The following is a 15070-nucleotide window of genomic DNA, read 5'->3' as shown; positions in this document are numbered from 1 at the left end:
TGTACAATGTCAGTCCCCTCTCCCCGCCACCTGGGGCTTCACTGTGGCTGACAAAAATGGTGTTACTGCTTGCACCTCCTAGATTACACACCCAGCACCTAGACGAATCTTCTTTCAGGCCCATAAATCTACATGCACAGGGCTTCCTAGTGAACTCTATCTTCAAGTCCTCCCTCCAGCATTCTGAAGCATTCCACCACGAGGAACATTGTTCTACCTTAAATCTTTGTCCATTTTCAAGTTTCAAATACCCCTAGGAGGTAAAAGGTCTGGAGCAGGACAAGGATGAGGATATCAGGCTGAAGGTTTCGAGGTGGCTATGGAGAAGGAGAGGAGCAGGGAGAGGCAGAGGCCAGGTGATGGAGAGGCATGGGAGGGGAAATCAACATTCCCTGCCTGTTTTCACTGGGCCTGACGCGGGTGGGACCCAGTGATTGTTTACACTGGGGAAGGCAGGCCTGGAGGGAGAACAGCAAGCAAGGATGAGAATCTCTGGAGCCCCTTCCCCAATCTCTGGAGAGGGCGTGGAGTGAAAGGTGCTTGAGTCTTCTCCAAGCCAAGATGCCAGTGTCCCAGGACTGTACCATATCCCCTCAGCCACTTCCCTAGGCTCCTGCTCGCTGCGAGAGGGAACGGTATGCAGTTAGTGCTGGGTGTGAGGATGCTGGCAGTGTGTAATCAACAGGGCCCCTCCACCAGGGAGGTGGGGATAGGCCGGGCCAGGCAGGAAGGGTAAGGGAGCCTAAGGGGGAGCCCTTTCCCGGGGACTGATTCTGTTAGGGAATGCCTCAGCTCTGCTCCTGTGGGCATCACACCCACTCCCATAGGCTCTTTCTAAATCCTTTGTCCCGGCTGATTTTCCTTTTAAACTCTGGGACAGCTCTGTCAGCTTGCTTACCACAGGCTGGGTCCCAACATTTCTCACAGATCATTCCCTCCTCCATTACCCTCTCCAGCTCTTTGGCTCTGGCTATTGCTTGTGCCCCTGAGTCCCTTTCTCAGGAAGTCTAGGGTCCCTCTTACAGCCCTAGCCCTCACTGTCTCCTTAGTTTGCTTATCGTATGGACTCTCACCCCGCCTAAAATTCACAATTCTATACCAGCTACTGACAGCATTCTTTAGGATCTAGTTTGGGCCCTCTTCCAGGAAGACCTCTTGGATCTGGCCAAGGTGATGCTAGCATCTTCACACCCTGAATGATTATGATTTTTCTCTGGACGCATCTTTGCCCGCTTTGAGGCATCCTGGCTGAGAGTTCATCTGTCTTGCCTAGGACAGACTGAAAATGCCTGGTAGGGTGGAGGATGGAGGGCAGAAGTGTTTCACCAGGGACAGTCTGCTTCTGTGACTAGTGCTCTGTGAGTACTCCATAAATGGGAAGTTTCTCAGCTGCAGGGCCCAGCGGGCTCACGACTTCCAGCCTGGCGGTGAGTAAGGAGGCTTGGTGCTCACTGCTGGTGTCAGTCACTGTAGAGCTGGGCCCCAGGCAGTGAGTGCAGGTGGAGAGGGTTAGTCTTAGGGTTCCCAGAATTTTCTTACCCTCTGAGTGGTATAAAAACCAAGGATGGGTGGTTGGAAGATAAATAGGAAAAGGCCAGGAGGTGGAGGGCAAAGACCTTCATAGGGAGGAGTAAGGTGAGGGGAGCATAAGCTGAGATGGGCAGAGAGGCGGGGCTCGTGCTCACAGCTCATTTACAAAAATCTTAAATTTCTGATTCCTTTATTTTCAACCTTGGCTTCCTGGACAATGGCCTGGCTATGGAACAAAAGCATTTGCTGTGCTCTTTTTATGATCCAGGCCTTGTAGGAGGGACCACCATTGGCAAAACCCCAGGGCCTGCCCAAATCCTCCCCTTGGGGGCTGGAAGTCTCCAGCCAATTGGCATTCTGGTGCTTAAGGCCACTTTTGGGTGGGTTTGGCAAGGATGGAGTGTCCAGGCCTATGACCCTTTAAGAACTTTACTTTTTAAAAACAGCTACCCAAATGGTGGTGGTGTGGGGAGAGGTTGGTGGAGGACTGTGGTCTCTGGCCATGCGCAGAGAGGGGGCTCTGTGTGAGCCCTCTCCCTGCCTGAGGGACACCTAACTTTATAGCAGCTACATGGGATCCATGAGAGTCCCATCAAGTGCCCTCACACTGAGGGACAGGGAGGGAAGTAGTGGATGGGAAGCTGAGCTGCCCTCTAAAGGGTTGCTGTCACTGTGAATAGAGCACCCAGGGGAGCCAGGTCACCTCAGGCCAGCAGTGGCTCATCTTCTGCTTCAACCACCCAGACCCCGGGCTCAGCCAGTGGCACCAGCAGCACATCGTCCTCGTCCTCTGGGGACAGGACTGTTGTGTGGGGTCCAGGTGGGGCCCGGGTTGGTCCTGGCGGCCGCAGGCTGGGCAGGAGGCGGACTCGCAGGGCCTGTACCACTCCAGACAGCAGTGATGGCTCCAGGGGCGCCGCAGGTAGTGGCCCTGGGGCCTCGGGGACAGTGGGGAAGGCTGGAGACGTGCTGGCAGGTGGCAGTGGAGCCTTTACAGGCAGCGGGGGTGCCTGTTCCCCATCCTGCCCACCCACCGCCCCGCCCTCACGGGCTGGACCTGTGCTGCCATCTAAGGTCTCAGGGGGAGCAGCAGAAGGTGTGACCTGGGATCTGGTCTCAGAGGTCCGGGCTGGGGGACTGGTTCGCGGAAGCAGGCCCCAGCGGCGGAGACGGCGCACCAGGCGGCGCATAGAGCGGCCCCGCTGGCGGCGGCGGGTGCCCGAGGCGCCCCCTGGAGTCATGTCCTGGCGCAAGATCTGTAGCAGAGAACGCAGGTTGCCCAGCACGGAGTTCTGCAAGGAGAGGATGAAAACACCAGAGTCAGAGGGGGTGGGGACGGCCAGAAGCCTGAAAGAAGGAAGGGCCGGGAGTGGGAGGTGGTCCGGCTGGGGAGGGTGACTTACGTCATTCGGGTTCTCTGTAGGGAAGTCCTCTACAGGTGGGATGGCGCCCTGGGCAATGAGCTGCCCGTAGGAGGGAGGCGCCTGCTGTTGCACAATCTCGGCCTCTGTCCGGGAGAGGGGGGCAAAGATGCTGGAAGGGACGAGGACGGCTCGGTCACAGGTGCTGCTCACCAGAGCCGCCTGCCCCAGCCTGGACAGGCCTCTTTCCTCCGCACCCAGGCCGGGGCACCCGGAGCTAGGCCACGGCTTTCCAAAGTCATCTGACATCCCCCTCCTTCCTTGAGATGGCTTTCAGGATCTAGACCTGTCCCCTCCTCAGAAGAGCACATCTGCCAAGCTAGACAACCCTAGGAGCCAACCCAGAAGCTGGTCACCAGAACCTGTCCCCAATGTGGGCACCCTCTGGTCTTCTGTGGCTGCACAGGCCCTGTCCCGCCCTCAGTCCCCACGCCTCTACCGCCAGCTGCATTCCCACTGACCTGTACTCCTGGGTACGAATGGCATAGAGCTTGCAGGTGCAGCCCAGGGCAATGACCAGCAGCAAGCCGCACACGAGGCTGCCTATGACCGCGGCGGTAATGACCTTGCGGGGCAGGGCATAGGAGCAGTCCCACTCGTCGCTGCCATCAGCACAGTCTGGCTGCCCGTCGCACACCCACGTCTCGTACACGCACTTCTCGTCTCGGCACCGGAAGTTGCCAGGCTGGCAGTGCCGACAGCGTCTCTCGTCTGCTCCATCAGCACAGAAGGTCTGGTAGTTGCAGCGGTCAGCAGGCAGGTAGCAGGCTGTGGCACCGGGGGTGCCAGCGGCCCCACAGGGGTAGTGTCCAGGTGGACAGCTGGGGCAGTTCTCCTCGTCCGTGCCGTCGGCGCAGTCCCATGAGCCGTCGCAGCGCTGCGCCTCGCTGTAGCAGCGCTCGCCTAGGCCCTCGCTAGCCCCCAAGCCAGAGCCTAAGCCACAGGGTCGGTCCCAAGGCAAGCAGTAGCCCCGCACGTGGTAGGTGGCATTGAAGCCCCGACCACTGCTCCAAGCGACTGTGTGGTAGTCCACGGTGGCCTGGCCGGACAGTGTCTCCACGGTGACAGCCTTGCCGTTGCTGAAGTGGGTGAGGCTGCGCAGCAGCCGGAGGGTCTCGGGGGGCCCGGCGCCATCATACACGTGCACTGCATCTCCATAGCCCAGGTCCAGGGCCGTGAAGCGCACTGCCAGGCGCCGGCCATCATGGGGGTCCAACAGCCAGAGGCAGGACTGGGGATGGGAGACTGAGGCCAGGTGTGAGTATCCGAGGGAGGAGAAGACCCCATAGAAGTCTTCCAAGGTGTGATTGCAGGGTGGGGTGGGGACAGGGGCCGGCGTCAGTTTGGGGAAGGGGTCTGAACTGCAACCTGCCTCGTCAGAGCCATCGCCACAGGCATCGACCCCGTCACAGCGCTGGACCAAGGGCACACAGCGGTGGTTCAGGCACTGGAACTCTTCCTGCAGGCACATCAGCCAATCTGCAGAGGCACCATGGAGAGGGGCTGTGAAGCACTGGAGCTGGCAGGATCCTCCCCTCCTCCCTCAGGCTTCCACTGCCTGTTCTAGTAGCACCACAGACAGCCCTGTCCAGCCCACCTTGGCTGTAGGAGAGCAGGAAGCCCTGGCCCATGGGTGCTCTGGCCCCAGCATAGCTGTAGGTGATGGTGACGTTGCCTCCAGGCAGCTGCAGAGGGCTGGCAGGTGCCTCGCACAGGGAGATCTGTGGCTGGATGGGGGAGCGCAGAATTAAGCGCTCTGAGCCACAGGCCAGACGCAGTTTTTGGAACCTACAGGGGTGAAGGAGAGCAGGACGTAAGATATTCTTGACCACTGCTGGCTTCTTCCTCCCCCAGTGCTGTCAGGCCCGTTCTACTCCAAGAAGCACGAACACCTGCTTATCCACAATCCAAACAGCCAAATGAAAATGCAGTTAGCCAAATTCCTTTGTAATCAAGGCAACAGCCCCAACAGAGGCCTATAGCACCATGAGACCATGAGTACATCCTAGAGCCTTTTGGAAAAACTGCCTCGTGTTCTGGACTGAGTTAGAACTGATTCGTTGCTTTCCTGTTGTTTCAGCACTGTCACCCGAGTTTGGTGCTAGCAGTAACCGGCAATTACCATACAGCTTAATTAACCAGAACTCATCATCCCCTCCCAGTGCCCAGTGGTGAGACCTGAGATCACCATGCCATTCTGATCCCTCTGCCCCAGCAACCTCTCCCCAGATTGCCCTCTCCCTTCACCTACCCTTTTCTGGGTAAATTCATGGCAAGTGAGCTGTGGGAAGCAAATAGCCAGGTACTCAACATGGGCCCCAACCCCACGGCCCACGGTTGGAGGAGCCCAGGGAGACCTGGACTGTTTAAAAGATCTGGGGAGGGACTTCGTTGGTGGTCCAGTGAGTAAGACTCTGTGCTCCCAATGCAGGGAGCGTGGGTTCAATCCCTGGTCGGGGAAGTAGATCCTGCATGCCACAACGAAGAAGCCCACGTGCCGCAACTAAGAGCCTGTGTGCCGCAACTAAAGATCTCTCATGCCCCAACGAAGATCCCACGTGCCGCAACTAAGACCCAGTGCAGCCAAAATAAAATAAATAAATATTAAAAATAAAAAAAAAGATCTGGGGAGGCTGAGGAAGGTTCTAAGCTGATGAAGGAATAGCTTTGAATCCCAGGCAATCCCATGTGCAATGGATTGAAGGACTCCTCAAAGCAGTCATATCGGAGCGCAAGGACTGTTTCTAGAGTGACTATTATCCTTCAGAGATGACAAGACCCAAGCTAGATGTCCACTCCAGGCAGTTCCAGTTCACCATGGAACAAGCCAGGCTTTTAGGGCAGACTAGGCCAAATCTAATTCTACTCTTCCCCCTGTTGACAGGGATGGAAGTTCCACGGAGAAATGATCCCTGAAGTCTTTTCCATGGTAGAGGAGGAGGGGTGGGGGAAAGGAATAGGGTATTGCTCTGCTTCTCACCTGACCGTTACCGTCTGCTCCTTGCTGCCCAGGATGAGCCAGGTACAGTTGGCAGGGGAGCTGCGGCTGTCCCGGCCCACAGGCCTCTGTAAGGTGCCCTGCACTTCCAAGAGCACTGCCGGGGGGTCCTCACAGGCTGGAGAGAGAGAGGAAGGTAGGGACATCGGTTGAGAGCCTCTTACCATGCCACGCCTCCTCCAAGGGCATGGGTTTTTCAAGAAGGAGCACAGAAACTCCCCTGCCCCAGCGACACACACTCTAGAGGCATAGCCTTCAGCGGGCCCCTGTCTCTCCACACTCATCATAGTTCCACCTTAAGTATCAACACCACAAACAATATGAGGTCTGCTTTGTGCCAGCCACTGGGCCAGGAGGAACCGGAAATACTGTTTCTATCCTCGCGGAGACTACATTTTGGCTAGGCAGTTCAAGGATGGACATTTGGGAAAAAATACATAACTACCGGCTGAGGGCTTATGCTGGGTCTCAGTTTCCCCATCTGTAAAATAAAGGGTGGATGACCTCCACTCTAAAACTATGGTAGGTACTAGAGGAATTCAAGGAAGAGAGAGTCTTTCTCTTGGGTCCTCCCTCATTACCAAGCCCATGGGACCCCAGGGGCATCCTCTACTCACCAGGATTTGGGAAAATGATCCTGTCTGGGTGGGCCACGGCGCCTCCTAGAGGAAGAGCGAAAAAGAGCAAGAGTCACGCTTCTGAGTTTTCTTTACCTGAGCGACTCAAGTAGGAAAGGGAGCCATCTGCGGCTTCCGGGTAGTTTACAGGAAAGGGTGGTGGAGCAGAGGAAGGCAGCGGTGCGTGACCTCGAAGGAAGGTCCGGCAGCACGGCCTATGGGGTGCGTACGGTGATCTACGGAAGCCAGAGGGAGGCTGCGGGCTGAGGAGAGCGGCTAGAGAGTTCCCGCGGATTGGGGCAGGCAGTGCCGGGCACGGGCGGGCAGGGTAAGGTGAGGGGCCACGTAGGAGGAAGGGAGCTAGAGCCCCTGGGCCCGGTGACAGCCCTGGGAGCGGGTTGCCGGGCGAGTAGTCTCGTTTTCAGTTTCTTACCCAGGAGGAGGAGAAGGATGGCCGACAGCATCGTGAGCCGTCCGGAGGTGCAGGAAGAGTCCCGGAGCTTCGGTGGTCTACCCAGTGGGGAGGCGGCGCCGCTCCGGGCGTCCTGGCCTCTCAGTGCCGCCTCCCCGAGGGGCCTCCATGGCCCGGGCTCCTCGACCGGTGCTCTGGAGGCCAGGGCTGGGGGCGGGTGGGGGGCGGAGGCGGCCCGAGCGCAGGGGCGGTGCCTCTCGCCAACTTCGGAGTTGTTTTCCCTGGCCGCCGCCGCGCTCTCTCCCGAGGCCGGCCCCCGAAGCCCCGGAAATCGGCTGGAAGACCGGCGCTGGGGCGCGCCCTCGCCTAGAGCCGGCCCGCAGGCCGCGAGCGCCCCGGTCCAGGCCTGGCCGCCACCTGCTGGGGCTTGAGGCCACTTCCTCTTCGGGCCAAACTTTACCGACTGTCAGCCCCCAGGGCCGGCCCGGGCGCTGCTCAACTTCTCCAGCGCGTCCAGCCCGCGGAACGCTGCAGGGGAGCGGAGGAGGTGGACAGGCGGCTCGGCACAGCGCCCAGTCCCTCGCCCAGACTGTACCCCCGCCAGCCCAGGGGTTGGAGGAGCCCCGGCGGAGGAGGGGGCGGGTGACGAGCCTGGCCCCACCCCTGCCAATCAACGCGCTCTCCGCCCACCCGCCCGTCTTAACCCCTTTCCGGTCGTGCAGTGTCTTGTCACTTGGGCTTTGAAGGCGCTCAGCTTCCACTTTTAACTCTGCTTTGTTTAGTCCTTTCCGTGTAACGTTAGTTACAGGACACGTCTGTCAAAGGGCAACTACTTATTCCGTAACTATCATGTCTTTCCTTTGGATCCTTAAGCTCTCAGTACTTTCCTTGTCCCAGTGTCTGGGATGCGGTAGCACTTTTTTTTGGTGAGCCTCTATTATAGCAATTACCACACGGTGTTGTAACTATTTATTTACTCTTTCCCGCCCCTGCCCCTCCCCTGCTGTGGAAACTGAAACTTCCCGTAGGCTGGGGCCTAGACTGTTTACCTTTATACCCACAAGGCTTCTCTCCTGCTGAGACACAGTAATTCAATAAAGGAATAAATGTGCCTTCGCTTCTTGCTGGCTATGTGACGTTGAGAAAATTGTTTAACCTCTCTGTGCTTCTCAATTGTAAAATGGGGTTAATAATGTACAATTCCCTCTTAAGGTTATTGTCAACATTTAGGGAGATAATACAAGTTGAGTATCTAGAGAGTGTTTCATACCTGCTAGCAATTATTATTATTAGTCACAAGAGGTATTTCTAATTTATGTGGGCTTGGGGTTGCAGATTTCTTGTGACACTTATAGGTAATAATAGTAAACAATAACAATAGCAAATAGTTTTTGAGCTTTTTTTCACATTTCAGGCACAGATCGAAGCACTTTTCAAGTATTTGCTCTTTTAATCCTCTCCACAATCTTGTGAGGTAGTTATTATTGTTACTCCCACGTTACAGGTAAGGAAACTCTGGTACAGAGAGGTTTAGTATTGCCCAAGATCATGGATCTAGTAAATGCTGAAACAAGGGTTTGAACCTAGGCCATCTGGCTTTGGACAGAGTGTACATTCAGAATCTTACTACTCTCTCCTCTCTACAAATGGTACAAACAGTTTTCTGTTCATGACATTTGTTGTTGACATCAGTTTTGATGTGTTCAAAACTGAGACCTCAGCAGGGCCTGAAGCCATAGACTTGGCCATAAGAAGTCCTTCTGCCACTTGGATCTTGGTCCCATGCCAAGGGAACTTGGTTCCTTGGTCTCTCTATGTTCCCTACTATAGCCCTTGGGATTAATGAGGGGTGAAATAGAACCCTAAATGTGGGAGGAGGATGTTGAATAAAGGGAAGCAGGGCAAAGAGGTTGGGGAAATTAAAAATACTTAAGTCCTGAAAGCGATCATGGAAGTTTTAGTTGAGTGCAGGCTGTGTTCTCTATGCTGGGTACTTAGCAGATGCCTGGAACTTGTAAGATTTCACTTTAACTTCAAGGAGCTTACAGAATAGTTGGGAAGAGAGGTCAGATATGTAAATTTAAAAAGTCAGACAGCCATGGGGAGTACTTGGGAGTGGCTTGTGGGGAGTTTAGAAATGAATTTAGAAATAAAACAGGAAAAGTGGTGGTGAGATGGGAAGAGTTGTAAGGGGCAGGAGGAGGAGGAAGAGAGCCCATGGTCTGGAATGCTGAATAAACTAAGATTTGAAAAAAAAAAAAAAAAAAAAAAAATCAAGATCTAGGCTGGGGACTTCCCTGGTGGCGCAGTGGTTAAGAATCCGTCTCCCAATGCAGGGGACACGGGTTCGAGCCCTGGTCCGGGAAGATCCCACATGCCGCGGAGCAACTAGGCCCATGTGCCACAACTACTGAGCCTGCGCTCTAGAACCCTCGAGCCACAACTACTGAGCCCACGTGCCACAACTACTGAAGCCCACGAGCCTAGAGTCTGTGCTCTGCAACAAGAGAAGCCACCACAATGAGAAGCCCGTGCACCGCAACGAAGAATAGCTCCTGCTCGCTGCAACTAGAGAAAGCCCGTGCACAGCAATAAAGACCCAACGCAGGCAAAAAAAAGAGTGAATTTGAGCCAAAAGAAAATAGGAAGAAATGAAAGAGAACCTATAATTAGTTTAAGCTTTAATTCGTTTAGTGACTTTAAGTGTCCAAGCCCATATAAATCACACTGTAGACCAAGTACATTTAGAAATGGGTCTGTGGAGATGTTCTTGGAACTCTGAGAAATTGTGAAAAATAGTGGAAGTACTGGAAAATGGGCAGATATTTGGTTTTCAAAATGCCAATATCTAACTTTGATAGAGTACTCACCATATGTTTGGCGCTCTTCTCAGCACTGCACGTATATCATCTCATTTAATCCTCACCACACCTCCAGGAAGTAGGTGTTATTTTTGTCCTCATTTTATAATTGAGGAAACTGAGTCACAGATAAGTTAGATAACTTGCTCAAGATCAAACTACTAGCATGTGCAGCAGCCAAGGTGCTCTGGTCTGAATGTTTGTGTCCCTCCCCCCACCCCCAATTCATCTCTTGACTTCCTAACCTCCAAAGATGATAGTACTAGGAAGTGGGCCTTTGGGAGATGCTTTGGTCATGAGGTGGAGCCCTCAGAATGGGACTAGTAAAAAAGGCTCTGGAGAGATCCCTAGCCCTTTCCACCATGTGAGAACATAGAAAACACTGGCTGTGAACCAGGAAGAGGGCCCTCACCAGAAGGTGACTATGCTGGCACCTTGATCTTGGGCTTCCCAGCCTCCAGAACTGTGAGCAATAAATTTCCCTTGTTTATAAGCTACCCAATTGGTTGTATTTTGTTGTAGTGGCCTGAATGGACTAAGATGGAAACTTGGTACTGAGAAGTTGGGGTGCTGTTGTAACAAGCACATAAGAATGTGAAAGCAGCTTTAGAACCGGGTGATGGGCAGAGGCTGGAAGACTGGAGGTGCATGCTAGAGAAAGCCTGCATTGCTGTGAATGGACTGTTAAGGGTGGTTCTTATGAGGGCTCAGAAGAAGAGAGCTACAGAGAGAGACTCAATCTCTCAGAGAATACCTAAGTGAACAGGATGTTGGTGGAAATATGGATGGTAAAGGTTATTCTGATGAGGTCTTAGACGGAGATGAGGAAGACATTGCTGGAAACTGGAGGAAAGGCGATCTTTGTTATAAAGGGGCAAAGAACTTGGTTGAATTGTGTTCATGTCCTAGTGTTCCGTGGACGGTAGAACTTGTGAGGAATGAAATTGGATATTTGGCTGAGGAAATTTCTAAGCAAAGTGTTGAAGAAGCAGCCTGGTTTCTCTCGGATGCTTGTAGTAAAAGATAAAAATGATTCAAAGGTGGAATTGTTCATCAAAAAGGATGCACAACTTAAAAATTTGGAAAATTCTTACCACTATCTAACATACTATATTTTACTCATTTATCATGTTTATTCCCTGCACCACACACAGGAATATAAGTTCCATAGGGGCAAGGATCTATTCTTTCACTGGTGAATCCCCAGTGCCAAAAGCAATGTCTGGCATAAAGTAGACAATAAATAAATATTTGTTGAATGAATGAATGAATGAATCAGTGACTGCCAATCATAGGCATCACGTGGATTATGTCTTTTAATCCACTCAACTACCCTTTGAATTATTAGCCCTTTTTTTTTAAAAAAAATATTTAATATGCATTTTTTTTTTTTTAAGTAGAGGGAAAGATTTTTTATTTATTTATTTATTTATTTTTGGCTGTGTTGGGTCTTCGTTTCGTGCGAGGGCTTTCTCTAGTTGCGGCAAGCGGGGGCCACTCTTCATCGCGGTGCGCGGGCCTTTCACTATCACGGCCTCTCTTGTTGCGGGGCACAGGCTCAAGACGTGCAGACTCAGTAGTTGTGGCTCACGGGCCTAGTTGCTCCGCGGCATGTGGGATCCTCCCAGACCAGGGCTCGAACCCGTGTCCCCTGCATTGGCAGGCGGAATCTCAACCACTGCGCCACCAGGGAAGCCCTAGCCCATTTTAAAGACGAGAAAATTGAAGCTCTGGGAGGATACACAGGTTGCTGAAGGTCACCCTACCAATAAGTCATAAAGGCTGGATCCAAACCCAGATTGTGTAACTCCAGAGTCCTTGTCCTAACCACTGTGTGGTACTGCTTCTCTGGGAAGCTACATTTTAAAAGACTGACAAAATGATTTAATCCAGAGGAGGGTGATGGGAATAGTGAGGGGTCTCTAAGCTGCTCCGTATGAAAGCTGTTTATGGAACAAGAAAGGCTTTTCACCTAAAAAAAGCTTAACTGTAGTGAGCGTTTGTATATATGAAAACTAGATCCAAATATTTGAAGAGCTGTAGCGTGGAACAAGAATTATTTATTCTGTACAGTCTGAAGGGCAGAAACTGGAATTAACGGAACAAATAAAGATAGTCCCTGCTCAGGGTACAGGAGCTGAAGGCACAGGTAGGGTTGATGCAGAGGGATACCAGTCCTGGGCTTTCAGGGCTCCTTGAAAACTCTGACTTGTGGATTGTCGGATGGCAGAACTTCCGGGAAGACAAGGGCAAAGGAGCTTCTCAAAGCAAGTTGTGTTAGATGCTAATACAAGGCCAAAGAAAGTGAAAGCAGAGAGGAGGCCTGGGGTGGGAAGAAAGGGGTCATGAGGGCCTTTTAGGGAGAAGTTTCAGTAAATGCCTGGTTGGGATGCAGACATACAGGTTGGGTTAAAAAGAAACGACTGGGGAAGGAATACAGACAGCTTTTGGAAAACCTTGGCTTGAGAGAAAAGGGGAAAATGAGAAAAATCATTCAAGATTGCAGCAGAATCCAGGAGAGCTTTTCAGGATGGGGAAACCTCTGTGTTTGAAGGGAATGGGGATTGAAGACTCTACCATATGTTGACGGGAGTAAGTTTCCTTGTGCTTTGGAAAGAATGAGATGCCGGGTCAGGGACACCCCTTGGAGGTTTGAGAGCCACCTCAATCATGTCCATTTTGGGGGCCTCTCGCGTATTAAAAAATTAAATACTAAGACTGTTTTGAAAATATTTGGTGTATTTTATTTATTATTTATTTATTTATTTTTAAAAATATTTATTTGTTTATTTTGGCTGCACCAGGTCTTAGCTGTGGTACGCAGGCTCATGGTTACGGTACTGCGGCATGCACGCGGGATTCCCCGACCAGGGATCCAACCTGGGCCCCCTGCATTGGGAGTGCAGAGTCTTACCCACTGGACCACCAGGGAAGTCCCAATTTGGTGTATTTTTAAAAAATTAATTAATTAACTTATTTGTTTATCTTTTTATTTTTGGCTGCGTTGGGTCTTTGTTGCTGCGCACTGGGCTTTCTCTAGTTGCGGCAAGCGGGGGCTACTTTTCTTGTTGCGGTGCGTGGGCTTCTCATTGCGGTGGCTTCTTTTGTTGCGGAGCACAGGCTCTCTTAGAGCACAAGCTCAGTAGTTGTGGTGCACGGGCTTAGTTGCTCCGCGGCGTGTGGGATCTTCCTGGACCAGGGCTCGAACCCGTGTGCCCTGCGTTGGCAGGCGGATTCTTAACCACTGCGCCACGTGGGAAGTCGCCCAACTTGGTGTATTTTAAGTGTTTATATTTAACAAATGAAAACTTTTAGCATAAATAGGCAATAATATAGTGATAGTCACAAAACACCTACAGGCATTTTTATGAACTACAAAATTTAAGAATTTTATAAATGTAAGACTGGGATTAAAGGAGGCTCCCGGCCCCACGGTGCAGATGACTTTAGGAGGATGGGTGCAAGTGAGAGTCCCCCCAGGAGGCTTGGGCATGACCTACAAAGGCCTCAGAGAAGTGGCACAGAAATGTCCCATTCTTAGATACAGGAGTCGCAGAGGCCCGCTTGCCTTGGCCAGAGGGAGCTCTGTTCTAGCATTCTGAGGTCCAGGATGTGCAGACCCACCTGGACAAGCCCAGGGGACAGGCATCCTGGAGCGATCAGTGTCTGAGGCGTCCACCGGAGGGCAGTGTGGCAACTCAGAGGACAGGACTCCAGTTCCCCCTTTACTTCCTCCCGCAGACCCTCTGTCCTGCACCCCTTCCACTCCCACTTCCTTCCTGGAGTTATTCGAGGACTGTTCGCCAACCCCCAGCACAGGCACAGACGACGGAAACTGACTTCTCCCTCTCTGCAGCTGGAAGACTAAGGCTTTTCATCCTGTCGCGCCCATAGTCCCACCCCTTTAAGTACAGGTGTCCTGGGTGGAAGCGTGGAAAGTGGAAAGGGGGAAGGGACAGGCCGGCGGTGTGCTTGGCCCTGAGCGTTGCTGGCTTTGCCGCTACCTCTCGGTTCTCCGGGCTTGGCTTGCAGTGCCAACACCGAGCACGAGGGGGCGCTACCACCCTGCAAACCCTCCCCAGCGGTCTCTGCTGCAGAAGGGGCTGCGCCCAGACAGAGAGGATGGGGTGGGCGTTGCTCTGGGCCCCTTCTCCAGCTTTCCTCCACCCAGAACTTATGTGCAGTTTTGTGCAGGCATGGGGTGGGGTGGGGGGGACCTCTGGAGCACAGACCAGTAGAGTGGAGGAGAGACTCTGGGGACACCTGGCATGGAGCTTAGAGGAGTGAAGGGAGAGAGACCTTCCTGCTGGGTGCTCCAGGGTCCAGGTGCATGCTGTCCTGGGAGTGCAGCCTGGAGGATTGGTATTTCCAGAAGAGGTAGGCCAACACAACCCAATACCAACCATTCCCTGATTAAGGGCAGGCTCTGGGATAGGGCTGGCACATAAGGAGGAGGTCTGTAGGGACAAAGCCATTGTTCTGGAGTTGTGAACCTCTTCCCTCGACATATTTTCATTCTTCTTTGAACCTTTTAAAGATTGAGGTGAAATATAAAGTAAAATTCAAAAAATGTACTAAACTTAAGTGTACAGCTCAGTGATTTTTTTAACCTATAAATTTACTATGTATACGCATACTTATTACACGTGTATAGAATACTTCTGTATTCACAACTACAGCTGTTAATGTATGTATATCACAGCTCTCACTGGCAATTCAAGTCAGTGAACATTTATTAAGGGGCTCCTGTGTGCCTAGCACCATCCTACTCTTTTGTAAGGAAGTGAGGACAGAACGTTCGGCTGGTGGCTGTGATGGGGTCAGTGGTATTATGAATCATAGTCATTCTTCGACAGAACTATACCACCCGTGACTTGGAGGGCAACGGCTGCCTGTGTGATCTACCTGCAGTGCCCATATTTTTGGAATCCAAAATGGGAGCAATTGTCTGATGTGTCTGAATATACAAACTCATGGAACCTCAGGAAGATATCATTGGATCCAGGATGTTGGGTCAGGGCAGCCTCGCTCCTAGCACAGAGCCAGGCACAGAGTGGCCAAGGAGAGCGTTTTGGGGAATTGATCTTGCTCTCTGGCCTGGTGCTACATGTCTCTGGAAGCTGGGCGAAGGGTGAAGTCTTTGACCACAGGCTGGATCAAAATGAGCTGAAGCCAGTCACGTGTGTGTGAATCCGCTGGGCCCTTCAGAGGCACCCGTCTTTCCCCCGCTT

At 52.5% G+C, this 15070-nt stretch overlaps 1 protein-coding gene across 1 annotated transcript; it reads right to left on the bottom strand.

The window, feature by feature from the left end:
• Nucleotides 1-1703: 1703 nt before the first annotated feature.
• LRP10 (LDL receptor related protein 10) lies at nucleotides 1704-7608 on the bottom strand. Its single transcript, XM_061180622.1, has 7 exons — nucleotides 7000-7608; nucleotides 6567-6611; nucleotides 5932-6067; nucleotides 4549-4739; nucleotides 3413-4430; nucleotides 2934-3063; nucleotides 1704-2822 (listed from the first exon to the last, which is right to left on the bottom strand). The coding sequence occupies exons 1-7, from the start codon at nucleotides 7028-7030 to the stop codon at nucleotides 2235-2237; spliced, it is 2139 nt and encodes a 712-aa protein (XP_061036605.1). The 5' UTR covers nucleotides 7031-7608; the 3' UTR covers nucleotides 1704-2234.
• Between the last annotated feature and the right edge of the window lie 7462 nt (nucleotides 7609-15070).

This window comes from Eubalaena glacialis, chromosome 2, assembly GCF_028564815.1.
Source record: "Eubalaena glacialis isolate mEubGla1 chromosome 2, mEubGla1.1.hap2.+ XY, whole genome shotgun sequence".
Lineage (NCBI taxonomy): Eukaryota > Metazoa > Chordata > Mammalia > Artiodactyla > Balaenidae > Eubalaena > Eubalaena glacialis.
The sequence above is the reverse complement of the archived record's forward strand: the minus strand, read 5'-3'. Positions and strand labels throughout refer to the sequence as shown.

What these genes read in the sequence shown, in the direction of transcription:
- LRP10 (XM_061180622.1), bottom strand. Translation starts at nt 7,030, where the DNA reads ATGCTGTCGGCCATCCTTCTCCTCCTCCTGG. An exon ending in ATTCGTACCCAGGAGTACAG is followed by an intron (nt 3,064 to 3,412) that starts GTCAGTGGGAAT and finishes CGTCCCTTCCAG; the next exon opens with CATCTTTGCCCCCCTCTCCC. An exon ending in CTACAGAGAACCCGAATGAC is followed by an intron (nt 2,823 to 2,933) that starts GTAAGTCACCCT and finishes CTCTCCTTGCAG; the next exon opens with AACTCCGTGCTGGGCAACCT.